Source organism: Ostreococcus lucimarinus, chromosome 6 (genome assembly GCF_000092065.1).
Source record: "Ostreococcus lucimarinus CCE9901 chromosome 6, complete sequence".
NCBI classification, from domain to species: Eukaryota; Viridiplantae; Chlorophyta; class Mamiellophyceae; order Mamiellales; family Bathycoccaceae; genus Ostreococcus; species Ostreococcus sp. 'lucimarinus'.
The window spans coordinates 84124-108023 of NC_009360.1; the positions used below are offsets into that span (position 1 = coordinate 84124).

At 62.8% G+C, this 23900-nt stretch overlaps 16 protein-coding genes across 16 annotated transcripts; 9 read left to right on the forward strand and 7 right to left on the reverse strand.

Annotated features, from left to right (window-relative positions):
- Window positions 1–184: 184 nt before the first annotated feature.
- Window positions 185–2968, forward strand: OSTLU_31990 (predicted protein; the record flags this gene model as incomplete). Its single annotated transcript, XM_001418114.1, has 1 exon — window positions 185–2968. One exon carries the CDS (start codon window positions 185–187, stop codon window positions 2966–2968), a length of 2784 nt encoding a protein of 927 aa, XP_001418151.1.
- Window positions 2969–3346: 378 nt separating this feature from the next.
- On the reverse strand, window positions 3347–4182 carry OSTLU_31991 (predicted protein; the record flags this gene model as incomplete). The annotated part of the gene is made up of 2 exons (XM_001418330.1): window positions 3347–3357; window positions 3435–4182. The coding sequence occupies 2 exons, from the start codon at window positions 4180–4182 to the stop codon at window positions 3347–3349; spliced, it is 759 nt and encodes a 252-aa protein (XP_001418367.1).
- Window positions 4183–4560: 378 nt separating this feature from the next.
- OSTLU_31992 (predicted protein) lies at window positions 4561–5406 on the forward strand (the record flags this gene model as incomplete). Its single annotated transcript, XM_001418115.1, has 1 exon — window positions 4561–5406. The coding sequence occupies one exon, from the start codon at window positions 4561–4563 to the stop codon at window positions 5404–5406; it is 846 nt and encodes a 281-aa protein (XP_001418152.1).
- A 124-nt stretch (window positions 5407–5530) lies between these two features.
- SPD2 (Spermidine synthase) lies at window positions 5531–6654 on the reverse strand (the record flags this gene model as incomplete). The annotated part of the gene is made up of 2 exons (XM_001418331.1): window positions 5531–6418; window positions 6556–6654. The coding sequence occupies 2 exons, from the start codon at window positions 6652–6654 to the stop codon at window positions 5531–5533; spliced, it is 987 nt and encodes a 328-aa protein (XP_001418368.1).
- Window positions 6655–7211: 557 nt separating this feature from the next.
- On the forward strand, window positions 7212–9896 carry OSTLU_15652 (predicted protein; the record flags this gene model as incomplete). Its single annotated transcript, XM_001418116.1, has 1 exon — window positions 7212–9896. The coding sequence occupies one exon, from the start codon at window positions 7212–7214 to the stop codon at window positions 9894–9896; it is 2685 nt and encodes an 894-aa protein (XP_001418153.1).
- Window positions 9897–10140: 244 nt separating this feature from the next.
- Window positions 10141–10908, forward strand: OSTLU_92844 (predicted protein; the record flags this gene model as incomplete). The annotated part of the gene is made up of 1 exon (XM_001418117.1): window positions 10141–10908. A coding segment is annotated over one exon (768 nt), but the record flags the coding sequence as incomplete, so codon positions are not given.
- A 180-nt stretch (window positions 10909–11088) lies between these two features.
- OSTLU_41442 (predicted protein) lies at window positions 11089–11850 on the forward strand (the record flags this gene model as incomplete). The annotated part of the gene is made up of 1 exon (XM_001418118.1): window positions 11089–11850. A coding segment is annotated over one exon (762 nt), but the record flags the coding sequence as incomplete, so codon positions are not given.
- A 926-nt stretch (window positions 11851–12776) lies between these two features.
- Window positions 12777–13502, forward strand: OSTLU_31997 (predicted protein; the record flags this gene model as incomplete). Its single annotated transcript, XM_001418119.1, has 1 exon — window positions 12777–13502. One exon carries the CDS (start codon window positions 12777–12779, stop codon window positions 13500–13502), a length of 726 nt encoding a protein of 241 aa, XP_001418156.1.
- Window positions 13503–13700: 198 nt separating this feature from the next.
- Window positions 13701–15206, forward strand: OSTLU_31998 (predicted protein). The gene is made up of 2 exons (XM_001418120.1): window positions 13701–14014; window positions 14124–15206. Exons 1-2 carry the CDS (start codon window positions 13936–13938, stop codon window positions 15056–15058), a joined length of 1014 nt encoding a protein of 337 aa, XP_001418157.1. The 5' UTR covers window positions 13701–13935; the 3' UTR covers window positions 15059–15206.
- A 32-nt stretch (window positions 15207–15238) lies between these two features.
- Window positions 15239–16201, reverse strand: OSTLU_15655 (predicted protein; the record flags this gene model as incomplete). Its single annotated transcript, XM_001418332.1, has 1 exon — window positions 15239–16201. One exon carries the CDS (start codon window positions 16199–16201, stop codon window positions 15239–15241), a length of 963 nt encoding a protein of 320 aa, XP_001418369.1.
- A 225-nt stretch (window positions 16202–16426) lies between these two features.
- Window positions 16427–18180, forward strand: OSTLU_45893 (predicted protein). The gene has a single exon (XM_001418121.1). It carries the CDS (start codon window positions 16445–16447, stop codon window positions 18140–18142), a length of 1698 nt encoding a protein of 565 aa, XP_001418158.1. The 5' UTR covers window positions 16427–16444; the 3' UTR covers window positions 18143–18180.
- A 39-nt stretch (window positions 18181–18219) lies between these two features.
- OSTLU_32001 (predicted protein) lies at window positions 18220–18486 on the reverse strand (the record flags this gene model as incomplete). Its single annotated transcript, XM_001418333.1, has 1 exon — window positions 18220–18486. The coding sequence occupies one exon, from the start codon at window positions 18484–18486 to the stop codon at window positions 18220–18222; it is 267 nt and encodes an 88-aa protein (XP_001418370.1).
- Window positions 18487–19270: 784 nt separating this feature from the next.
- On the forward strand, window positions 19271–20596 carry OSTLU_12589 (predicted protein; the record flags this gene model as incomplete). The annotated part of the gene is made up of 1 exon (XM_001418122.1): window positions 19271–20596. One exon carries the CDS (start codon window positions 19271–19273, stop codon window positions 20594–20596), a length of 1326 nt encoding a protein of 441 aa, XP_001418159.1.
- Window positions 20597–20760: 164 nt separating this feature from the next.
- On the reverse strand, window positions 20761–21054 carry OSTLU_32003 (predicted protein; the record flags this gene model as incomplete). Its single annotated transcript, XM_001418334.1, has 1 exon — window positions 20761–21054. The coding sequence occupies one exon, from the start codon at window positions 21052–21054 to the stop codon at window positions 20761–20763; it is 294 nt and encodes a 97-aa protein (XP_001418371.1).
- Window positions 21055–21136: 82 nt separating this feature from the next.
- On the reverse strand, window positions 21137–22165 carry OSTLU_15658 (predicted protein; the record flags this gene model as incomplete). Its single annotated transcript, XM_001418335.1, has 1 exon — window positions 21137–22165. The coding sequence occupies one exon, from the start codon at window positions 22163–22165 to the stop codon at window positions 21137–21139; it is 1029 nt and encodes a 342-aa protein (XP_001418372.1).
- A 91-nt stretch (window positions 22166–22256) lies between these two features.
- OSTLU_46028 (predicted protein) lies at window positions 22257–23890 on the reverse strand. The gene is made up of 3 exons (XM_001418336.1): window positions 23583–23890; window positions 22444–23446; window positions 22257–22334 (listed from the first exon to the last, which is right to left on the reverse strand). Coding segments are annotated over exons 1-3 (1308 nt in total). The 5' UTR covers window positions 23886–23890; the 3' UTR covers window positions 22257–22332.
- Between the last annotated feature and the right edge of the window lie 10 nt (window positions 23891–23900).

The following is a 23900-nucleotide window of genomic DNA, read 5'->3' on the forward strand; positions in this document are numbered from 1 at the left end:
CCCGGAAACGTTCGCGGATTCGCCGCGCGAGGCGCGCGCTTCATTTCTATTTTTGATGAATGGGCGTTTCCGAGGGAGACGAACAGTCGCGACACTCCTCGACGCGCGCATCGCTCTCGCGCGCGCGCGCGTCGTCGTCCTCCCTCGCGCGAAACGTCGCGCCGCGAGCTTCGCATCGCGCGTCATGCCGCTGTGGCGACCGGCGCGCGAGCGGGACGCCGACGCGCCCGCGACGGTTCGCGAGACGGCGATCGACCCGAGCGCGCCCATCGGCGAGCTCACGACGTCGATCGCGATCATCGAGCCCTCGGCGCCGCCGGCGAGCGAAATCGAAACGCGCGATGGATTCGCGAAGCGCGACACGCGGTACGTGAGTTCGGCGGAGTCGTTCGAACGCGGGGACTTGACGCCGCTGTCGCTCGCGGAGACGTGCTGGGTGCTCGCGGCGACGTGCGCGCTGACGGCGTCGTACGTCGTCGCGTTTTCATCCGTCATTGGATTTGGTTCGACGACGTTTCGAGTTTTACGACGGGATCAAAAAGAAAACGTTCTGCTGGCCGTGAGCGCGGTGATTGCGTTGATGCTTTACGTCACGGATGCTTCGCATTGGAGAGGCGCTCGAACGCGCTTGGCGAGGGACGTCTTCGTGGGCGTCGCCGCGATACTCGCCGCACTATCCCTCGGCCTGAGCGCGTATCGCTACCCTCAAGCGCCACCAACGCTGTATTTAGTGGTGTCACCGCTCGTGTACTCGTATATGCGCACGAAAGTGTTCGCACATCGATCGCTGTCGAGCTATCTGAGCGCGATAGCTCGAAGCCTGTACGCGTGCGCCGGCATCGTCGTCATGTGCTTCTTCGTCGAGGCATCGCGCGTGAACGCTTGGTGGTCGACGTCGTTGGAGCTCAAATACCGTGACGCTATTGGATGCGATTTGGACCTCTCCACCGACTGTCTATCGGCGTACATCATGTGGTTTTCCCCGTGTCTAGCCGCGCTCGCGAGTTTAATCTTCGCCACGTTTTGCGCGTTGCTGGCGTCTTCCATGCGTTCAAACGACAAGCAAAATGTGCTCAACTTCACGATCAAGGCCTTCGGCTGCGGTTTAATTTTCGTCTTTCTCGGAATCTGGGTCGCCGTATCCATCGCGGGCGGCGCAAAACCGCTTTCATCCATCTTGGTGACGTTTTCCATGGCGGCACTCGTCGTGCTCAGCGGCGCCCTCGTGGCGACGATCGGACTCGACACCATCACGTCCAAAGTCACGTCTGTGCCGTTGTTCGCGTCGATCATGAATGCCGTGACGGAAAAATACGCCAACGTGTTCAAGGCCATCTTAATTTCGACGCCGTTGACATTTGCGTTTGCGCTGTACTTAGTGTTGTCCATCGTCAATCAACGCGTTCGCGCGATGTTCGGCACGGCGCCGTCGGAGACGAGCGATTCGCGTTGGTTCACCGCCAAGGTTGCCAAGCAATTACAGGAGCTCCGCGATTGGAAATGGTCTCGTATCATGATTAATGTGCACTACTGGATCGCTGTCGTTCTCGCCTTCCAAGTTATCGCCGGTTCGTTCACGATCGTCTTTCTGAGCTACTTGCGCGTGCAACTTGCGGCGATTCCAATCGCGCTCGTCTACTTCATCTTCGCCCTCGTCGGATTGGCGATGTTTCTTATTCCAATCATTCCTGGCTTACCGGTGTACCTTACGGGTGGAATCATTCTGACGGATAAACCTCTGGTGAACGCCCTCGGCGGTGGCAGCCGTGGATACGTGTGGGCGTGTTTCTGGGCCGTCGTGCTCTGCTTCGTCATCAAGCTCCTCGCCGTCGTGATGCAGCAAAAAGGCATCGGCGAACGTCTTGGCAATCGCGTGTGGATTCGAAGTATGGTGAACGTGAACAGTACCACGATGCGATCGATTCGGTATTTGCTCACTCGACCAGGCTTGAACTTTCCGAAAGTTGCAATTCTCGTCGGTGGACCGGATTGGCCCACGAGCGTGACGACTGGCATCTTACGGCTGAGCGTACGAGAGATGCTCATCGGCACGCTGCCGGTGTTCTTTCTTATCGCGCCTACGACGTTAGCTGGCGCGTTTATGCTCAAGGCGTCGCACGCTGCGAACGCGAGCGGCATTGACACACTCTGTCGCGAAACCGCCGTCTCTTCGCTCGCAACGGATGATACCAGCGCGTGGACGTCGATCGCAGACATCGGTTTGCTTTGCACCGGACTCGCGCAGGGGCTCGGGCTCGTCTCCGCGGCGTATTACATTGAAAAGACCGCCGTCGAAGCGCGCGAAGCGCTCGATGACATACCATACGACGAAGAAGTCCTCGAGGTTGAACGCGAGGAAGCGCATCGAAACGAACTCTTGCGCGCAATCTTGCAGTGGGACGAATTGTCCAAAACATCGCGGCGAGCCCTCCTCGCGAGTACGCTCATCGTCATCGCCGCTTTTTGGGGCATCATGTTTGGGCCGTTTTTCCTCGGCGAAGAAGCCATCGTGCGCGAGTACCTTCTCACGGATTGCGTGTCCACGCGGTTGAACGGGAAAGCGTGGAACATTATGACGTCGCTTGGCTGGGCTTTGCTCGCCGTCGTGTGCGCGTCGCTCTTCGTCGTCTCGCGCGTGAACGCGAATGCAAAATATGACGTCGATGCCATCATTGCGGATGAAGAAGCCTTCATGAAAGAGCTCGAGGGAACGCCCAAACGAGTGTGGGACAAGTGCCCGAATCACGACGAGGCGATAAACGAGGAAAAGTTTCGCGAGAGGATCGCCGCCGCCCTGACGACGATGTCGCGCAGCCAAATCAAAAGAGTCGATGAAACGATGACAGAGCGCGAGCTCGCGCCGTTCTCTGATGAGACGAAGAAGTTCATCCTCGAGAGCATCGAGAGCGCTTTGAGCGCGCGCAATAAGGCGTCTGAAACCAACGCCGGCGCCGCGCCGTCGGCTTAAGACTACGCAAACTCATCTTTTAACCTTTCACAATTACGCTAATCGCTATCGCTGTCGTGTCTCCTTCTACCTTCGTCTCGCCGCCGTTTCGGCGATCGAGATCGAGAGCTCGTCCCGGACGAACTTCTCGAGCGGCTCGAAGAGTCGTCGCGACGGCGTCTGCGCGTTCGGCTGTCGCTTCTCGAATCGCGCCGGCGTCTCGGCGGCGAACGACTTCTCGAATCGCTGCTCGAGTAAGACGACGATCTACTATAACTCCGCGAGCGACTGCTGTCGCGCTCGCGCGAGCGGCCGCGCGGCGGCGGAGGCACATCCACCTGTCGCGGCGGCGGCGGAGGCACTTCGGCGACGCGGCGCTGCGGCGGCGGCGGAGGCACTTCAGCCACGCGCTGCGATGGCGGCGGAGGCACGTCCACGCGTCGGCGCTCGTCAACCACCGCGGATGGACGCGCGTTCGGATCCAAACCTCGACGCTTAATCTCCGCGTCGACGACGTCCAATTCCTCTCGGAAGCGCGCCGCGTTTCTCTTCGCGTCCTCCGCCTCTCGCTCGCCGCGTCTCTTCGACTTCTCCCTGCGCTCTCTCTCCTTGCGCTCCCTCTTCTCCCGTTTCTTCGCCCGTTTCTTCGCCTTCTTCTCCCGCTTCTCCGCCCTCCGTCGCTCCCTCGCTCGTCGCCGTTCTTCCTCCTCCCTCGCCGCGCGCTTCTCCTCTCGCAACGTCTGTTGCAGCTCCCGATCGAACGCGTCCCCCTCCCTCGCGTCTCGCTCCCTCTTATCCACCCCGAACGCCCGCGCCAGGCGTTCCATCTCTTCCTCTTTCCTCTGCATCACCCCGTGCGTGCTCTCGTCCCTCGCCTCGCTCTTCGCCTTCGTCGCCGTCTCTCGCCTTCGCCGCAGCGCGTCTCGCCCGTCTCGCCGCGTCTTCTCGATCGCCGCCTCGATCGCCCCCTCGCTCGCCCCCTCGCTCGCCATGCGTTCCTCCAGCTCCGCGCACGCCACCTCGATCGCTCGCAGCGCGTTGTGCTCGAGGATCGCCGCGCTCGGCCGTCGCGTCGTCGTCGCGCCGGCGCCGCCGTCGCGATCCCTCGCGCGCCATCCCTCGTTCGTTTTCGCGTCTCGCGTCAGTCTCGACGCGTCGCGATGGAACTTGTTCGTCTGGACGTACCCGGACGTGCCGGAGCCGCGCGCGCTGGCGAGGCCGACGCCGTTGCGCATCGCGCGCCGTCGCCGTGTGCCGCGCGACGCGATCGCCGACCGCGGCGACGTCCCGCGGTCGGTCGACCTATGGGCAAACAGTGAGGATGTGATCACGCGAGACGTATCACACACGGACTTCAGACGCCCGACCGACCGTCGCGCGACGGCGCGCGCGACGTCGCGACGCGCGGCGCGCGCGCGATGCGCGGCGCGCCGACGGCGACGGGACGCGCGGCGCGCGGGCTCCACCGCGCGCGACGGCGATCGACGTCGGCGCGATGGACGACGACGGCGCGGTCGGCGCGAAGACGCGTCGGCGGGCGAGGACGGAGGCGCGCGACGACGCGCGCGGACGCGACGCGCTTGACGGAGCTCGCGACGGACGCGACGCTCGGGATGGCGTGCTACGCGGTGTCGGACGAGATCGCGCAGAGGCTCGGGACGAGGACGCACGCGAGGGAGAGCGCGGAGGCGGACGCGTGCGAGCTGCCGACGGCGACGACGAGGGGGCGGTTCGTCAGGGATGGGAGGCGCGTGGGAAGGTACGTTGCGTTCGGAGCGATGGATGGGGCGACATCGTACGCGTGGTACGAGTGGGTCGATCGCGTGGTGCCGGACGACGCGACGAGGTCGGACGCGATGACGACGGCGATGAAGGTGGCGATGGACGCGGCGATTTATAATCCGATATGGGGGGCGTTTTTCATCGTTTCCATGGGCGTGCTGAGCGCGAAAGACGCGGAGACGATCGCGGGGGATGTGAAGAGGGATTGGAAGGCGCTGATCACGAGTAATTTGACGTTTTGGGTGCCGATGAACTTTATCATCTACGGCTTCACGCCGTTGAATTTTAGAGTGCAAGTGCTGTACGCGCTCAACATCATCTACGTGTGTTCGCTGTCGATGTATTCGGAGCGCAAAACGCTGTTGAAGGACTCGGGGGATACGATGAGCATTCCCGACGTCGTCGCGCGAGTGCTTCCGGACGACGCGCGCGGAGATTGGCGAGCTTTGACGGGGTGCCCATCGTGCGGAGGCGAAAGGTTCGTGCCGTGTCCGGCGTGCGAGAGCGGACGGGAAACCACCACCGTGGTCGACGTCAACGGACGCACGCGCACGTTGTCCGTGGATTCGTGCGCGGGTTGTCAGGGCGCGCGACGAATCGCGTGTCCGGAATGTACTAACGTCGGCGCCGGCCGAGCGCCGCTTCAAAGCGAAGACGAATTCACGCCTACATATTGATCATGTCACGAGCGCCGTGACTTGTAAACTTATTAGCGAGAGTGAAGAATAGTTGTTATTTTAACCATGGCCTATCTAGTTAGTCATCACCGACTCCACGTTCGGCGAACTTTGATCGACGAGTTTAGCTCTCTTGGTCAAAAATACCAGCGTGAGTATCCGTCGAGCACATGAAGAGCGGATTTTCCACCGTCATCACGCGCTTTTCGTTATCGATGAGCGTGCGCAGCGGCTTGGGCAGCGCAAACATGCGCCTGTGCGACACGGTGTCGTAAAACTTCATCTCTAATCCACGCTTTTTCAAAGTCTCGTCCGCGTCGACGCCGCTCAAGTCGATGCTCGTGTCGTTTACGGCGAGATTGAAACCCCACTCTGACGTGAACGACGGCACGCACATGGTGTAACCGTAAACTTTCGGGAACACTTGCGTCAGAGTGTGATGAATCGGTGAGAAGACGTGATGCGCATCGCGCACGGACGCGCATCCGCTCTGCGTGACGAAGATTCCTCCCGGCGCGAGCTTCTTGCTCAGCAATCGATAGAAATCCGTCGTGTACAGTTGATAGCACGGCCCCCCATCGAGCGGGTCGCTCAAATCCATGATGATCACGTCAAAGCTCCCATCGGGCTCGTTCGCCAATCCTTCCTTCGCGTCGCCGATGATCAAACGCGTTCGTTTATCCCCGTACGCCCCCGCGCTGTAAAACGGCGTGTGCTCTCGGCACATGTTCACCACGTCGCCGTCGATGTCCACCATCACGCACTCCTCCACGCTCTCGTGCCTCAACACCTCGCGCAGCGTCGCTCCCTCGCCACCGCCACCGATGAACACCCGCTTCGGGTTCGCGTGCGCCACCAGCGCCGGATGCGCCAGCGACTCGTGATACACGTACTCGTCGTGCTCGCTCGACTGCATCAACCCATCCGTGATGAGAAGCGACCCGAACGGCACCGTCCGCACGACCTCGACCTCTTGAAACTTCGACGTCCCCTGATACAGCACCTCCTCGACCTATCGCGCGCGCCGTCGTCGTCGTCGTCGTCGTCAGTCCTCCCTCGCGCGCGTCCCGCGTCGTCGCGTCGCCGCTCGCGTCCCATCGTCCCATCGTCCCGCCCCCTCGCGTCGCGTCGCGTCGCGTCTTCGCGCACCCGATAGCTCAGCGCGAGCCCATCCTCGAGGAGTTCGTGGTACCAGTGCCCCTCGGCGAACGTCTCGGCGCCGTACGCGCTCGGCTCGGCGTCCGCCATCGCGCGGTGTGTCGAGCGACGCGTTGTCGCGGTCGCCGCCGCCGCGCGCGCGACGCGCGGGTCGAACCCGCGTCGCGTCGCGCCTTCGCGAAGGGTCTCTCGGTCGATGGTCGTCACTGTTTACCCATACGGATCGTGCGTTCGGAGGTGATTTCGAGCGCTTTTGCGACCTCGCGCGCTCGACGCCGCGCGCGTCGCGCCGCGCGCGCGACGCACGCGCGCGCGCGGCGACCGGTCGAGCGCGCGCGCGCGACCGCGGCGCGCGCGCGAACGCGCGCGACCGCGCGCGACGCGCGCGCGCGCGACGCGAGCGACCGATGGGCGCGCGCGACGACGATTTGAAACCGAATCGACAGACGGCGTCGATCGCGTCGTTCTTCGCGACGACGCGCGCGACGACGGCGACGCGCGCGACGCGCGACGACGGGGGGGACGATGGCGGTGGGAAGCGCGCGCGGACGGGCGAACGCGCGACGGAGGCGATCGCGGTGGACGAGGAGGAGGCGACGCGAGACGACGCGGGCGCGGCGAGACGCGACGACGCGGTGGATCTCACGATGGAGGGCGAGGAGACGATCGCGACGGCGAGCGGAGGGGGAGGGGGGGGTGGGGACGCGGCGCGCGACGGCGCGAGGGCGTCGAGGGAGGGCGAGGGATCGAGGGTGAAGGTGCATAGTTTTTTTACGAATTTCGCGAAGAGACGCAAAGCCGCGGCGACGGCGAGGGAGGGCGAGGGAGGGACGGTGAGGGAGACGCAGGCGGAATTCGTGCGGGTGAAACCGGCACCGATCGAGGAGGCGTTGGGACCGGTGCACGTGGGGTACGTGCCGATCGCGTACGAACGGCGGACGGACGCGACGTCGACGACGGTTTCGTTTTCGACTCGCGTCGACGACGGCGAGAGACGTCCGATGACGACGCACGCGTTCGAGTTGGTGCAACTCGGGCGAACCGCGCGAGAGGATGTGACGGCGACGCGCGGTGGCGCCGTTTCACGGCCGTCGACGTCGACGGAGTCGGAGGAGGACGCGTACTTGGCGGACGTCGCCGTCGCGGCGAATCGCGTCGACGTCGAGCTGGACGGTGTCGCGATGGCGACCGAGAGCGAGCTCGCGCGTGCGCGAGGTGAATGTAGGAATGCGTTGTTAGGGTTGAAGGAACGCGGCGGTCAAAGTCAGGCTGCGTTTCAGTGGGTCGATCGATTCAAGCCGACGCGCGGTTCCGACACCATCGGTCAAAACGCCGGCGTGGTGGAATCGCTACAGAATTGGTTTCGCGCTTGGCAGGGTCGCATTGCGATGCAGGCGAAAGGGAAAGTACCACCATCGCCGTCGCGACCGTGCATCCCTCGTAAGGTGTACGATTCGGACGACGAAGAGTTTTGGCACAGCGACGAAGAAGAGGATGACGGCCTCGGAAGCGGCGAATCCGTGGCAAACGGCGTTTTGATTAGTGGTCCGGTGGGATGCGGTAAGACGGCCACGGTATACGCGTTGGCGAAGGAGTTTGGATTTAAAGTGCTCGAGGTGAATGCGTTGGACAGACGCAGTGGTCAAGAAGTCTTGGGGCGATTCACGGAGGCGACTCAATCAAAGCGTTTCGGTAAAAAGGCGAAAGCCGGCGCTGAGCGGCCGGCGCCGGCGAATGGTGGATTGAAGGCGTTTTTTGGTGGCGCGAGCGATGATGAAACGAAACGAAAAGAAGCGATTGCGGCGAAGACGAAAGAGGATAACGAAAAAGCAGATGCGCAATCGTTGATTTTGTTTGAAGAGATTGATATTCAACTCGCCTCGGAGCGCGGATTCATGGCGGCGCTTTCGCAACTCGTCGAGAACACGAAGCGACCGATTGTTTTTACGTCGAATACGTCAATTTTACCAGATCTTTCGATGAATTTACCTCTGGCGCGTGTGCGATTCGACGCGCCGGGCATTCGCGAATGTGCGACGTACGCCGCGCTCGTGTCAGCTGCGGCAAAGTCGGCGCTCAGACCGAGCGACGCGACGTCAATTTCGCTCGCGTGCAAGGGAGATCTGCGTAGAACTTTGCACAACGCTCAATTTGCGTCGTTCAGCGACAGTGAAGTCCACTTTGACTCGATCGCTAGCGATCGTCACTCTACCGCGCTCATCGACGCCGCTCGCGCCGCTGTGCTCGACGGCGTCAAGCATTTGGGCGCAATACCTGTCGACGCGGCAAAAGAGCTACACGCGAGTTTAGTCGAGCGAGAGCGAGCTGATTTTGAGTCGATGATGCATGAAGTGGAATGTGGATTGATCAGGCACCAATCGCGGTTGGCGCGTTGGGACGCCATGAAAGAGGCGAAAAGAATTGAACGAATCGAGGCGAAGAAAAAGTTGCTCGGCATTCCGGCGGACAAAAATCCACTCGATCTCGTGGACTCGACCAAGAAAGAAGTAATCGTGGACGAACGCACAAAAGAAGACGAGGCCGAAGCTCGGATTCAAGCCGCGCTCGCGGTGTTTGAGCCGCGAGTCCCCTTGCCAGCCCCCGATTGGACGACCTTCGACGCCGAGGCGCCCGCGGGCGGGTGGGATCGAGCGCGTGACGAACTCACCGCGCTAGCCGCGCTCGCGCGATCGATGTCGCAAGTTGATGTGTTGCGATCGGCGACGTGCGTCGGAATCATGGGTCCGTGTCGACGAGACGTGCCGTGGAGTAAGGAAACCATCGGCGACGCGCAAGCGTTAGAAGATTGCGCGCCGAGTGAAGATTTCTACCTAAGCAACGGACCCGCGCGACAGACGCTCGGTGGAAGCGATAATGTGAGCGTAATGGCGTCTGAATTTATAACGGTCCACTGCACGCAGCGTTACACGTCCACAAGGCTGTCGCTACGCGAATCTCATCCCGAATCCGAGCCCACGGCGTTGCAACCGATGTGCGCGCCGGCGACGCCAGTGAAGGCTTCCAAGCGTGCGCGAGGGTCTACTCGAGCTCCCTTGATCATTCAGAGCGGATCTATGCACTCGACGTGGCGCGCGCGAGTTCTCGCCGAATCCGCGGGTGGGCACACGGTAAATTCGAAGGAGACGACTGATCGATTGGGATTCTTGTCGCGAATGGTTCGCCTTCAGAGCGCGCCAAAGGCGCTCTCGTCGCCCAACTCTCGAGACTCGCGACGCCGCACCAGAAATAGACGAAAACACTTGGCATTAGCTAGCGAAACGCACGCCGATTTGCTCGACATTTCGAACTTTGGCGGTAGCAATCATATGTAGCAAGTACGTACCGGCGCGATGAAATCAGAAAGTCAACCGATGTCGGCGCCGCACTTCGAGGCGCACATGACGTTCGAGCTCACGCCCCGCGCGCTCAAACGCGCGTGCTTAGATCAAAACGGGTGCGTCAAACGAATGCGCGGCTGCGACCCTTCGAAATTCGCGCACGCGAGCCGCGCGAATGCCACCGCTGAACGCTCTCGTTTGACTCGCGCGCAGATATTCCACTCCAGAGCTCAACGAGGTGCTCTACCTTCATCACAGAGGCATCGTCGAGCTGCGGCACTTCGAGCCGTATTCAAATTTACGGTGCTTGCACCTCGAGTGCAACGCCATATCTTCGCTCGACGGTTTGCGAGCTTTGACCGAGCTCTCGCAGCTGTGCGTCGACGGCAACGCGTTGCGCGACTTGCGCGGCGTCGAACGCTTGACAAAACTTCGGCATCTCAACGCGAACGATAACGTGATCGAGACCTTGGAACACGCGCGCGGCCACGGGGCGTTAGAAACGCTGTGCGTGCGCGGGAACCGTCTTCGAGACGTGGGCAAGGCGTTGGAGCCGCTGCGAGCGTGCGCGGCGCTGCGATCGCTCGACGTCTCTCGCAACGACATCGACATCGACGCGGCCACGGACGACGACGCCCGCCGAGGCTTGCTCGAGGCGTTATCACACGTCTCAAACGTCGAACTGCTGTATTTCGCCGACGGTAACCCCGCGTCGCGCTCGACCGAGGCCTATCGCGCCGTCGTCGTCGAAGCCCTCCCTCGCCTCCGCTGGCTCGACGACGCGCCCGTCGACGCCACCTCCCGCCGACTCGCCGCCGCTCGCCTCCTCGACGGCGTTCGAGGCGAAATCCAAGCCCAACGAGACGTCGCCGTCGAGCGTCGTCGCCGCGCCGACGCCGAGCACGCCGCCTTCCCCGTCGCGTGCGCCGCCGTCGCGCGCGCCCGCCGCGCGCGTCCCGTCGCCGACGTCGACGCCCTCGACGCCCTCGACGCCCATCTCGCGTGACCGCGCGCGCCGCCTCATTTTTCCTCGCGCGTCCCTCGCGCGTCGCGCCCCACCGCCGTCGCGCGTTCCTCCAATCGTCGAAATCATCAAATCTCAAATCTCAAATCTCAAATCTCAAATCTCAAATCCAAAAGTCGTTACGCATCCGCGTCCGAGCCGTCGTTCGCACTCACCGCCGCGATGCCCGCCGTCGCCGTCAACGCCGCGTCGCACAACCAGGACTTCACGTACGTCGCCCTGGCGACGTCTCGCGGGTACGTCATCCACAGCACGCTCGACGGCCAGCGGTACCACGGCGACGACGCGCTCGGCGGTTTAAAACTCGTCGAGATGCTCTTCACGTCGTCGCTGTTGTGCGTCGTCGGCGACGGCGACAGCGCGCGCATGAGCCCGAGACGGGTGAAAATACTCGACGCGCGATGCCGACGCGTGCTGGGGGAGATCGCGTGCGCGAGCACGGTGCTGGCGGTGCGATTGAACCGAGCGAGGGTGATCGCGCGAGAGCGAACGCGGTGCACGATATACGAATTGGGGACGCTGGCGAGACAACAGACGATCGATACGGTGGCGTGCGAACGAGGATTGGTGGCGCTGAGCGCGGATGCGGAGAGCTCGGTGCTGGCGTTCGCGGGAAGCGCGAGCGAGGGGAAGGTGGTGGTGCACGATGCGTTGAATTTGTGCGAGATTTGCGAGGTGCGAGCGCACCGAACGCCGCTGGCGGCGTTGGCGTTGAACGCGGATGGGACGATGTTGGCCACGGCGAGCGTGAAAGGAACGGTGATTCGAGTGACGGCGCTGCCGAGTGGGACGAAGATGTGGAGTTTTCGACGAGGGGCGACGAGTTCGGTGATACAGAGTTTGAATTTTGGGGCGACGGCGTTTCAACCGCCGCTGTTGTGCGTTTCGAGCGATAAAGGAACGGCGCACGTGTTCGCGATTGAGGGCGAACCGAAGGAGTGCGAATCGTTCGAGGATCGCGTCGGAGAGACCATCGATGGTGCGCGCGAGACGTCTAACGGGGAAAGTGCGGACGATGTCGCGCCAACAGTGCTCTCGACGGCGGCGACGACGGTTTCGAACGCGCTCGCGAAGTCGCGCGCGGGCGTCTTTGGCAAGCTTGCCAACGCCGCTGGGGCCACTGTGCGAGGCATATCGAGCCGTGTGAAACCTGTTAAAATGTTTGCCGCCGCGCGAAACGCCATGGAACCATCTCGCGCGATCGCGACGGTGAAACTTCCGCACACTTCTTCCACGAAGTGGTCGCTGTGCGCGCTGCAACCGACGCCGGGCACCGCGGCGGATAAGTGGGCGCCACCCTCGCTCGATTCTTCCCAGCCCGCGCGTCAGCTCGAGGCGCAAGTCTCAGTCGTGACATCAGACGCTGTTTTTTACGATTACAACGTCCGTCTGACCTCAGATCGCGCTGGATTCTTCTCTCGCGGCGAGGAAGCCGTCGCGCGACTCGAGCGCGAGTGCAAACTCATCGACGAGACGGACTCGTTCGGCACTTCATCCACCGTCGGTGATTTACCGTCCAACGGACGGTGGATCGAAAGCGCCATCGCCGCCGGTTCAAATCCCGAGTCGGCGCAGGAGTTGCGCACGAACGTCAGCGAGTCCATGTCGCAGTCCATGTTCGGCTGAGCGCGAGCCGACGCCGACGCCGACGAACATTCTTTCCTTTCCCATCATCACTTTTACCGACGACGACGACCAACGACGACGATCGCGCATCATTCATTTCATTTCACGCCCCGTCGGCACTCCGCGCGTCGATCGCTCGCTCGACCGACGCTTTGTAAAACGCAGCCTCGCCGTCGCCGCGTCCGCACAGTCTCGCTCGCCATGCCTCCCGCACGCCGACGAACATGATCCCCGACCACTACGCCGTCCTCGGCGTCTCTCCCACGGCGACGTCGTCGGAGATCAAGCGCGCGTACCTCAGGCTCGCCAAGGAGCACCACCCCGACGTCGCGTCGTCGGGACGTTCGGACGACCAAACCTTTGCCTTGATATCCCACGCGTACGACGTGCTGAAGAACCCAGCGTCGAGGCGCGCGTACGATGGGTCGAGAGGCGACGTCGCGTCGTCGTCGTCCGCGCGCGCGAGCGGCGCGGGCGGCGCGGAGGCGTGGCGCGCGCAGTGGAGGTCGAACGCGAACTGGCGACGACGACCGGGCGGCGACGGCGCGGGCGGGACAAAGTCGAATTCGTACGCGTTCGACGACGACGAGGACTGGGATGGGAACACGTCGTATACCGCGGCTGAGGTCGAGCGAAGGAACGCGAGCGAGCGGACGCGGGCGCGGGAGAAGGCGGACGCGGCGAGGTGGTGGAAGCACGAACGGTTGAGCGCCGAGCGGCGACGACGACAGTTTCGAGAAGCGGACGCGGCGAAAACAGCGAGGCGTAGCGAACGCACGCTGCATAAAGTTTCAAGTTTATGGCACGCGCGCGCGAGGGTGGTTTGGCAGGATGTCGCCGTGCTCGCCGTCGGCGCGGCGGTGTGTCTGTACGCTGGGTTCAGATACGCCGGCGCCGGTGCGCGGAATGGTGGCGAACGCGAACGCGAACGCGGCGACGATCGTTCGTGATCCTAGTCGCGAATCTTAGAATATTTCATTTCAATCGTAGCATAGCGTTCATAGAGCACCGCTCGCTCAACCGCAATGAAATTTCTCGCGCGAAAATGTTGAAAATCGATAGCTTGCATATACATATACCCGAGTGTCCGATAAACACGTTGCGGTGTCGCGAGAAAAAGCGCACTTCGTAAAGTGCCGCATTGCGTCGCGAACGCGCCCGCGCGTCGACGTCTCGCCCCGCGCGAGCGCACGCGCGCGCGCGAACGATCGAGCGAAACACTCCCGTCCGTCTTTCGCCCATCGCGCGCATCGCGCGTCGTCGCGCGCGTCGTCGCGCGCGATGTTTCACCACGCCGCGACCGGCGCGTTCGCGCCGCGGCGAATGCCGACGCCGCGCGACGACGCGCGCGGGAACGCGAGCGCGCGCGCGTCGAACGACGCGATGCAACGCATTTCGTGCGACGCGCGCGTGGGATCGGAGGGCATCGTCAGGCGACCGACGCCGAGACTCGGCGGGAAAGGTGCGACGAGGGACAATCCGACGTGGACGCGCGGCGAGGGTTTCCTGGACGCGAACGCGAACGCGAACGCGAACGCGGACTGACGACGCGCGAGCGAGCGATGACGCAGGACCGAGCGCGCTGGAACGAGAGTTGAAGGCGATGCAACGAGGAGGGAGCGAACGGGACGGCGGGGACGCGTCGGGGCGAGAGGCGGAGCGAGCGTTTCACAGCGTGCACGATTTGGTGCACTACGCGATTTTGTCGCAACCGAACGCGTTGGCGAGCCTGCGGATGATTTATTCGATTTGTCAGCGCGCGGGGAGGATCGCGAGCAAGCATGGTGCGGGATCGAGGTTGATCACGGCGAATGAACACTGGAAATCGCAGATTAGACACGCGTTGTATACGTCGCCGAGGTTTAAGAGAATCGGGAGCGACGATTGGGGCGTCGCCGCGGGGCACTCGGCGATGCCGGATACGACGACGGTCTACGTGAGTAAGGATGAACGGAAGAACGCAGAAAAGACGCATGCGGTGAGTCGCGCTTCGACGGTTTCATCGTATTCGCATAAGTCGCTCTCGTCGCCGAAAAAGCGACGCTTGTCGACGAGCGCGTCTGTGAAGCCGGCGTCCAAGGCCGATGAATATAGATCATCCACTGAGCCGGAGACGGTTTCCATGCTCGCGCTCGAGGGCGAGAAAGCGTTAAAACTACTTCATTCGGCGAGTGGGCACTCAGGAAGCGCGCAAAGCGCGTTGTCGATGGAAGACGCCGTTGGCGCCGGATCGAGAACGGGCCGAACGATGACGAAGAGTCCGAGCCCAAGACAGCGTTCGCACTCACGCTCGCGCTCGCGCTCGTGCTCGCCCGAGCCACGTGAAAGCTCCACGCTCGTGGTCGTGGCAGGGCTATTAGAGCACGAGGGCAAGGTTCTGCCACGCGATTTTCGTCGAAACAGACGTAAACCTTTCGGTGGAGGGCATCACGCCGCCATGCCCGCGGACAGCGAGTGCCGCGTGGACCAGTCGCCCTGCCCCGTGACCGGGCTAGATTCGTACTAGCCAACCATTTTTTGCTTGATTTTGATTGTTTTGGTCTGCATCCTCGCGATGTCGAATGACATTTTGTACCATTTTTGTAGCCTACTTTTGCGGAGGGAAGAGCTGACCGTAAAAAAGAATTCTTTTGCAATGAAGAAATTTTTTCATTAAACGACTCGTTGCCGTTGTCCTACGTTTCTATCACGCGCACGCCCCGAGCGATGCGCCTTGTACTGCCGCCTGAAGAAGTTCTTTGGGCGTCATCTTATCGCTCGATCCCGTTTCACGCCAACTCGCCTGCTTCGATCTCCACTCGCGCGCGAGCTTGGCGAGACGCAAAAATCGTTCCTCCTCGCTATCTTCAATCGCTTTAATCGTCGAGTAGTGCACGCCGGTGTGCGCTTCTTCATCGGGCGATACTTCCGGTGCCTCCATGCGCGCCTTGATGTTCCTCTTACGATGCAAACCCTCCAATTGCGCGCTCAAAGCGTCGTGCGCCGAGTTCGTGCTACTCCTACTCGCCCGCCCTTTCCCAAACGACGTCTTCGCGTTCGAATCCATCGCCGCGATCTCCTCCGCGCTCGGTATCCTCTGCGCCGCGATCGGCTTAATCACCCGTTTACCGCGCTTCTTCGCCGCCCCCAGATCCCCAGCCTTCATCCGATTCAACTGCGCCGCCACCTCGCCGCGTCGCTCCTCCTCCGTCTTTCGCCTCGACGTCGCCTCCTCCCGCCCATCCCCATACCGCGCCTTCCACCGCCAATCGTGCTCCGCCCACTCCACGTCGCCCTCCCCTAGCACCGCCGCCGCGCTCGGCGACCCCTCGCGCTCGAGCAAAGCCACCCGGAGCGTTCGATACGCGCTCTGCGCGCGCTTAAACGCCTCCCCGCTCGCGTCGCCCGCGATGTCCGGGTGCGTTCGCATCGCGCTCGCTCGAAACGCCCGTTTCAGTTTCCGTTCATCCTGCGCGTCGCCCATCGATATCTCTAATTCCGCGCACGCCTTCTCCACCGCGTCTCGCGTGCGTATCTCGCACGTCGTCGTCGTCGTCGTCGTCGCGCGTCCACCCCGCCTCGCCGTTCGTCGCGCGTTCCCGCGTTCCCTCGCGCTCGCGCGCGGGAATTCGCGCGCGTTCGACACCGCGCGCGCGAAGCTCAGGCGCATCGTCGCCCGTCGCCGCGCGTCGCCGCGCGCGAGGCCGTCGCGGCGTCGTCCGCGGCGCCCCGACGCGGCGTCCGAGGGGGGCGCGAGGGGCGCGCAGTCGGTCCGTGTGTTAAAGTGCCTCCGTGGTCTCCCATAAACGCCCGCGCACTGTTTGCCGAGCGCGGCGGCGGCGGTCGGTCGTGGAACGCGATGGAAGCCATCGGACGTCGCGATCGCACACGGCGACGCGCGCGCGATCGCGCCATGACGACGGCGAACGAGCTCAAGGATGTCGGCAACGGGCATTTCAAAAACGGCGCGTACGACGACGCCGTCGCGGCGTTCACGCGCGCGATCGAGCTCGACGCGACGAATCACGTGCTGCACAGCAATCGAAGCGCGGCGCACGCGGGCGCGGAGCGATGGAGCGACGCGCTGCGAGACGCGGAGCGCACGATCGAGCTGAAATCTGATTGGGGGAAGGGATACGGACGAAAGGGCGCGGCGCTGTTCGGCGCGGGCGATCTGGAGGGGGCGCGAGAGGCGTACGCGGCGGGGCTGGCGCTGGAGCCGGAAAACGCGATGCTGCGGAGCGGATTGGAGGACGTGGAGTTCGCGATGAAGCGAAAGGGAGAGAGCGACGCGGGGATGAATCAAATCGGAGACATGTTCCGCGCGCCGGATCTCATGGCGAAGTTGGCGATGAATCCGGCGACGCGGGAATACGTGAGTCAACCGGATTTCTTGGCGATGATGGAGGAGGTGAAAAGAAACCCGTCGGCGCTTAATAATCACCTGAGAGATCCGAGAATGATGAACGTGTTGAGCGTGGCGATGGGCGTGAAGGTGATGAGCGGCGACGACGCGGCGAAGGAGTTCGGGGAGCACGAGGCAGATTCGAAAAAGACGGAACCCGCGCCGAAGGCGCCGGTCGAGGAACCGGCGAAAGCGCCCGAACCCGAGGTCTCCGAGACTCGTAAGCAAGCGTTGGAGGCCAAGGAGGCGGGCAACGCTGCGTATAAGAAGCGTGATTTTGACACCGCTATCGCGAATTACGACAAGGCGATAGAGTTAGATCCCGAGGACGTATCGTTTCTGAACAATCGCGCGGCGGCCAACTTGGAGAAGGGCGATTTGGACGCGTGCATCGCCGATTGCGAATCCGCCATCGAGAAAGGACGATCGATTCGTGCCGACTACACCATCATCGCCAAGGCGATGACTCGCAAGGGGAACGCGCTCGTGAAGCAGGGCAAGCTTGAGGCGGCGATTGACACGTACCAGCGCTCGCTCACCGAGCACCGCACCGCGGATACTCTCAAGCGATTGAATGACACGGAAAAGGCGCTCAAAGACGCCGCGACCGCGGCGTATTTGGATCCAGTGAAGGGAGAGGAAGCGCGCGAGCGTGGTAACGCCTTTTTCAAGGATCAAAAGTTCCCCGAGGCGGTGAAGGAGTACAGCGAAGCCATCGCTCGGAACCCGAACGATCACAAGGCGTACTCCAATCGCTCCGCCTCGTACACCAAGCTCGCCGCGTTCAACGAAGCGTTGAAAGATGCGGAGAAGTGCATCGAACTCGAGCCCACCTTCGCGAAGGGTTACACGCGCAAAGGGCACGTGCAGTTTTTCACCAAGAGCTACGACGACGCCGTGGAGACGTACACCGAAGGCTTGAAGCACGACCCGAACAACGAAGAACTCAAGGATGGTTTGCGACGGTGCCACGAGCAAATCAACCGCGGCGCGATGGGACAGCTCAGCGAAGAAGAGATGAAGGCTCGTCAAGAACGCGCGATGGCGAACCCGGAGATTCAAGGCATCCTGAGCGACCCCGTGATGCGCCAAGTCTTACAAGACATGTCCACCGATCCCAAGGCGGCGGCCGAGCACCAGAAAAACCCCATAATCATGGCCAAGGTGCAAAAGCTCATCAACGCCGGCATCGTGCAGGTTCGATAGCGCGCTAAATTGAATACATCATCATCACAAACATTTTTTACTCGCGTCGCGTCGTCGCTCGTCGTCGCGCGCCCGTCTCAATCCTCCACGCTCGCCGTCCCGCGCTGCGCCGCCCATCGATCGTACGTCCGCTGCGCCGCGTCATCGATCCCTCCTCCCACGATATCGATCGACCTTCCGATCGTCATCGTCGCCGCTTTCGAGAACCCCGGAATCGCTCTCAGCAACCGCGGCACCTCCGCCGCGATCTTCACCCGCACCTCCGTCTCCACGACCGTCTCCGTCGCGCTCGACCGCGATTCATCGATCCCCACTCGCGCGTCGATGTGCGCCCACACCCCCATCGTCGCGAATCCCGGCGGCAGCTTCGCTTTATCGCCCGCGAATCGCAACTCGTCGCCCACCAACCGCGCTCGCCCGTCCACCCGTCCCGCGCCGTCCGCCGCGATCGCCTCGATCGCGAACGCCGGCGCGATCTCCCACGCCAGCAGCGCTCTCGGCGCGACCGCGACGTCGTACGCGCGTCCGCCCCGCGGTCCTCGGTGCTCGCGCTCGCGCGCGTCCGCCGCGCCGAAGACGAGCTCGACAAAGTTCGCGGGCTCGGCGAGCCACGCGCGCACGCTCGCGTCGCGCCCGCAACCGGCGTCGCGCACCGCGAGCGCGATGACGCGCTCGACCGCGAAGGCGTCGTAGCCGGGCGGCGGCGCCGGCGGCGGCGCGTCGACGTCGATGACGTCGCGCGAGGACGACGCGCGGCGGCGCGACGGCGCGCGCGCGACGCGGCGCGGGACGGACGCGGACGCGCGCGGCGCGCGAGCGACGCGGGGCGTCGCGCGGACGCGCATCGCGCGCGCGGCGAGCGCGCGGCGAGCGCGCGGCGCAGTGCGCGAGGCGAGCGCGCGCCGCCGCCATTTCGCGACGCGACGCGAATCGTCGAACGTCGCGCGAGCGCTCGATCGCGCGCGAAAGCGAGCGAGAGAAGGACGCGCGGGAGCGACGCACATGCCGCGATTGCCCGAGCGCGCGCGCGCGCGCGAGGGCGAGGACGAGGACGAGGAGGACGAGTACAAGGCGGTCGGCGAGGGCGAAGAGGAATCGAGCGATGACGACGACGACGACGACGACGCGATGGACGCCGATCGAGGCGACGGAGAGGCGCGAGAGGCGCGGCGTAAAAGACCCGAGGTGTGGCGACCGGGATCGGCGGAAGACGAGGACGTGGAGCTGGAGTACGACGAGAGCGCGTACGACGCGCTGCACGCGTTTTCGCACGAGTGGCCGTGCCTGTCGCTGGACGTGATGAGGGATGATTTAGGCGAAGGAAGGGAGGTGTTCCCGCACGAGATGACGATCGTGACGGGAACGCAAGCGATGGAGGCGACGAAGAACGTGCTGAGCGTGATTAGGGTGAGTCGGATTAAGAAGACGCGGCGAGACGCGGACGCGGACGAGGACATGGAGGCGAGCGATAGCGACGACGACGAGGACGGTGGGTCAGACGCGCCGACGTTGACGGTGGCGAGCGTGGTGCATCATGGATGCGTGAATAGATTGCGAGCGATGCCGCAAAGACCGAGCACGTGCGCGAGTTGGAGCGATTCTGGGCACGTGATGATTTGGGATTTGAGCGCGCAGTTGAAAAAGGTGATGACGTCGACGAACGATTCCAAGGGCAAGATCGATCCACCGTCTCGAGTGACGCCTACGCAAGTGTTCACGGGTCATAAAGACGAAGGCTACGCCCTTGATTGGTCCTCGGTGTGCGAGGGAAGGCTCGCGAGTGGTGATTGCGCCGGGGCGATTCACACGTGGGACATGGTGCAAGGTAAGTGGGACGTCGGCGCGACGCCGTACACCGGGCACTATTCGAGCGTGGAGGACATCCAGTGGTCCCCGACCGAGCGAGATGTGTTCATATCGTGCTCTGCCGATCAAACGGTGTGCGTGTGGGACACGCGACAGCGCGCAAAGCCGGCGTTGCGCGTCAAGACGCACGACTCGGACGTCAACGTTCTGTCGTGGAACAGACTCGCCAACAGCATGGTCGCCACAGGCGCCGACGACGGATCGTTGCGAATCTGGGATCTTCGCAACTTTAACGAAACCAACGCGCAATTCGTGGCCAACTTCACCTTCCACCGTGCCGCGGTGACGTCCGTGGATTGGGCGCCGTTCGACTCAGCCATGCTCGCCTCTTCCTCCGCCGACAACACCGTCTGCGTGTGGGATTTAGCCGTCGAGCGCGACGCCGAGGAAGAAGCCGCCGCGCTCGCGGCGAAGGATAACGCCGCGCCGCCCGAGGACCTTCCTCCGCAGCTCATGTTCGTCCATCAAGGCTTGAAGGATCCAAAGGAAATCAAGTGGCACCGTCAAATCCCGGGCGCGTGCGTCACCACCGCCGCCGACGGCTTCAACATTTTCAAAGCCTACAACGTCGGCCCCGCCGTGCCGTGATTCGAGCCTACAACGTCGGCCCCGCCGTGCCGTGATTCGAGCGCGCGCGCGTCGACGCATATCGCACGTCGCGCTAGAGCTCTATAATATCAATACAACACACTACGACTACCACGCTACGTTTCTACGTCTCTCGGTTCCGTCCCGAACCGCGAGGTCTCCATCTACCCCCACGCCGGCGTCGTCGAGTAAAACACCACCAACCGTCCGCCCTCATCGTTCCGCTCCCCGTATCCATCGCACAGCGCCCCCACGCGCGCGTCGTAGCTCGGCGTGAACGCCGCGCCGAGGTACGCGAACGCGCGCTCGCGCTTGATGAGTTTGCTCAGGTGCGCGACGACGTCCTCGAACCGCGCGTCCGCGCGCACGCGTACCTTGTTCTGACGCAAGATCGGCGCGTCGCCCGTGGCTTTGAAGAGCACGACGACGCGCCGCGACGGGTCGAGGTCGGGAGGCATCGAGCGAGGGTCGCGAAGTGCGGCGCGTCGCGAGCGTCGGCGAAAAGACAAAACGGCGTCGGAAGTTACAAAGCTCATCTCCTCATCTCGGGTACGGACCGTCGCGACCGTGCGCGGCGTCTAAATCGACGTTCGGACCGCACGGTACGATGGCGTGCGGGTTCAGGCTCGGATGACTGGCGAAGTAGTGCTGTTTGATGTGCGCGAAATCCGTCGCTCGTCGCAGCGCCGGCATCTGATAGAGCTCTCGCACGTACGCCCCCATGTGCTCGTATTGGTGGATGAATTTTTTGTTCGTCTTGAAGTACACGACGTAGACTTCGTCGAATCTGATCAAAGTCATGAAAAGTCGAACGTCGGCTTCGGTGAAGACATCGCCGGCGATGTACCGCGAGCGCGCGAGCAACTCCTCGCATCGGTCCAACGCTGAAAACAGATTCTTCACCGCTTCGTCGTACGCGCTCTGCGATACGGCGAACCCGCACTTGTACACGCCGTTGTTGATATCATCGTAAACCCACTGATTGATCTCGTCGATCTTGGGACGTAAGTGCTCGGGATATAAATCCACCTCTCGCGCCGCGTCGCTCGAGCAAAAATCTTGAAATTTTGTATTCAATTCTCTCAATATCTCGCTGCTCTCGTTATTCACGATCGTTTTTCGTAAAGTGTCCCAAATCAAAGGCACCGTGAATCGCTGTTCGGTCGGTGCGCCACAGATCTCGTACAAATCTCTCACGAATTCCGCGCCCTCGCACGCCGTCGCGGAGCACCGAGCGTCGGCCTCAAACGCTCCTCTCCCGCTCGGTCCCGTCACGACGGTTCCCGGCTTCACGAACCGCCATCCCGCGTGCGCGTCGTTCGGGTCGTTCGGTCGAGTCTTACCCCACACGGGATGCGTCACCGCGACGTCGAGGACGTCCTCGAGGCCTTTCGCGCGCAAAGCGGCCAGGCACCTCGTGGCCCACGGGCACGCTAAACTGACGACTAAGACGTAGCGGTGCGCCTCGGGCGGGTGCGCGCCGTTCGCGTCGAACGCGTTTCTGAACGTCGACGCTTTCCTGGCGAAAGCGCCGGTGGGGGAGACGTCGGCGACGGCGGTGCGATCCATGGCGATGAATGAATGGCCGCCGCGGCGCGGTGTGCGGCGCTCGGGACGCGTCTTCGGGACGGGGTCGGACGGTGAAATAAGTCTTGAGAACGATCGTTACAAGGAATGAGAGAACGATCGGTGCCGTGAGATATTGATAGATGCGCGCGGTGACTCGGAGAGTTCGATTCTGCGGGAGGAGACGAAACGCGGCGCGCGTCAGTCAAAGCTCTCGGCGATTCGCGTCGGGACGCCGTCGAATAGTCGAGTAGGGGCGCATCGCGGTTAATTTTACGTACACGCTTCGTCCAAGGCGGCGACACCCGGCAAGACCTTGCCCTCGAGTAATTCGAGGGAGGCACCACCGCCGGTGGAGATGTGAGACATCTTGTCCGCGAGGCCAGCCTTTTCGACGGCGGCGACGGAGTCGCCACCACCGATGATCGTGATGCCGTTCAAGTTCGCGAGGGTGTCGGCGATACCGAAGGTACCCTTGGCGAAGGCGTCCATTTCGAACACACCCATCGGACCGTTCCAGATGACGGACTTGCACTCGTTGAGTTCGCCTTGGAACGCCTTGAGGGAGTCCGGACCGATGTCGAGACCCATCCAGCCTTCCGGAATGTTGTCGACGGAGACGATTTGCGTCTTGGCATCTTCGGCGAACTTGTCCGCGACGACGACGTCGGTCGGGAGCAAGATCTTCACGCCCTTGGCTTCAGCCTTGGCCATGAGTTCCTTGGCGAGGTCGATCTTGTCGTCTTCAACGAGGGACGCGCCGACGGACTTGCCGAGCGCCTTGTAGAAGGTGAAAATCATACCGCCGCCGAGGATAATCTTGTCCGTCTTTTGCAACAAGGACTCGATGACGCCGATCTTGGAGGACACCTTAGAGCCACCGACGATGGCGCAGAACGGGCGTTCCGGGTTGGAGACCGCACCGTCGAGGTAGTCGAGTTCCTTTTGGAGCAAGAAACCGGCGACGTTCGTCTTGCAGTACTTGGTCACGCCCTCGGTGGAGGCGTGCGCGCGGTGCGCGGTTCCGAACGCGTCGTTCACGAAGATCGTCGCGCTGCCCGCGAGCTTCTTCGCGAAGTCAGAGTCGTTCTTCTCTTCTTCCTTGTAGAAGCGCGTGTTCTCGAGCAAGCACACGGAGCCGTTCGGCATGGACGCGACCGCCTTCGCGACTTCGTCGCCGACGCAGTCGTCCACCTTCGTCACCGGGCACGACAACTTCTCGGACAATCGCGCCCCGACCGGGGTCAATCGGAACTTATCCTCCGGTCCGTTCTTCGGTCGGCCCTATTTTTGCGCGCGTCGTCGTCCCCCTCGTCAGTCGCTCGCGTCTCGTCGCCCCTCGTTCGTCTCGATCCGATTCGCGGATAAGTGGATAAACCACCCTCTCGTCGCGCGCGCGCCGATCGCGATGATCACGCACCAAGTGCGACGTCACGAGCACCTTGGCGCCGTTCTTCGCCAGGTACTCGAGCGTCGGGATCGCCGCGCGAATGCGCGTGTCGTCCGTGATGTTCAGGTCCGCGTCCATCGGCACGTTCAGGTCGCATCGCACGAACACGGTTTGGCCCTTGAGGTCGCTCTCGGCGAGGTCGCCGACGGATTTCTTCTTCGCCTCGACGACGACGGCGGCGCGCGTCGCCGCGGGGCGCGCGCGGGGCGCGGAGAGTCGTTGGCGGGGCGCCGCGGCGGGCTTGAAGCCGGTGAACGTGGCGAGCGATTGCATGGCGTGCGGATAGTG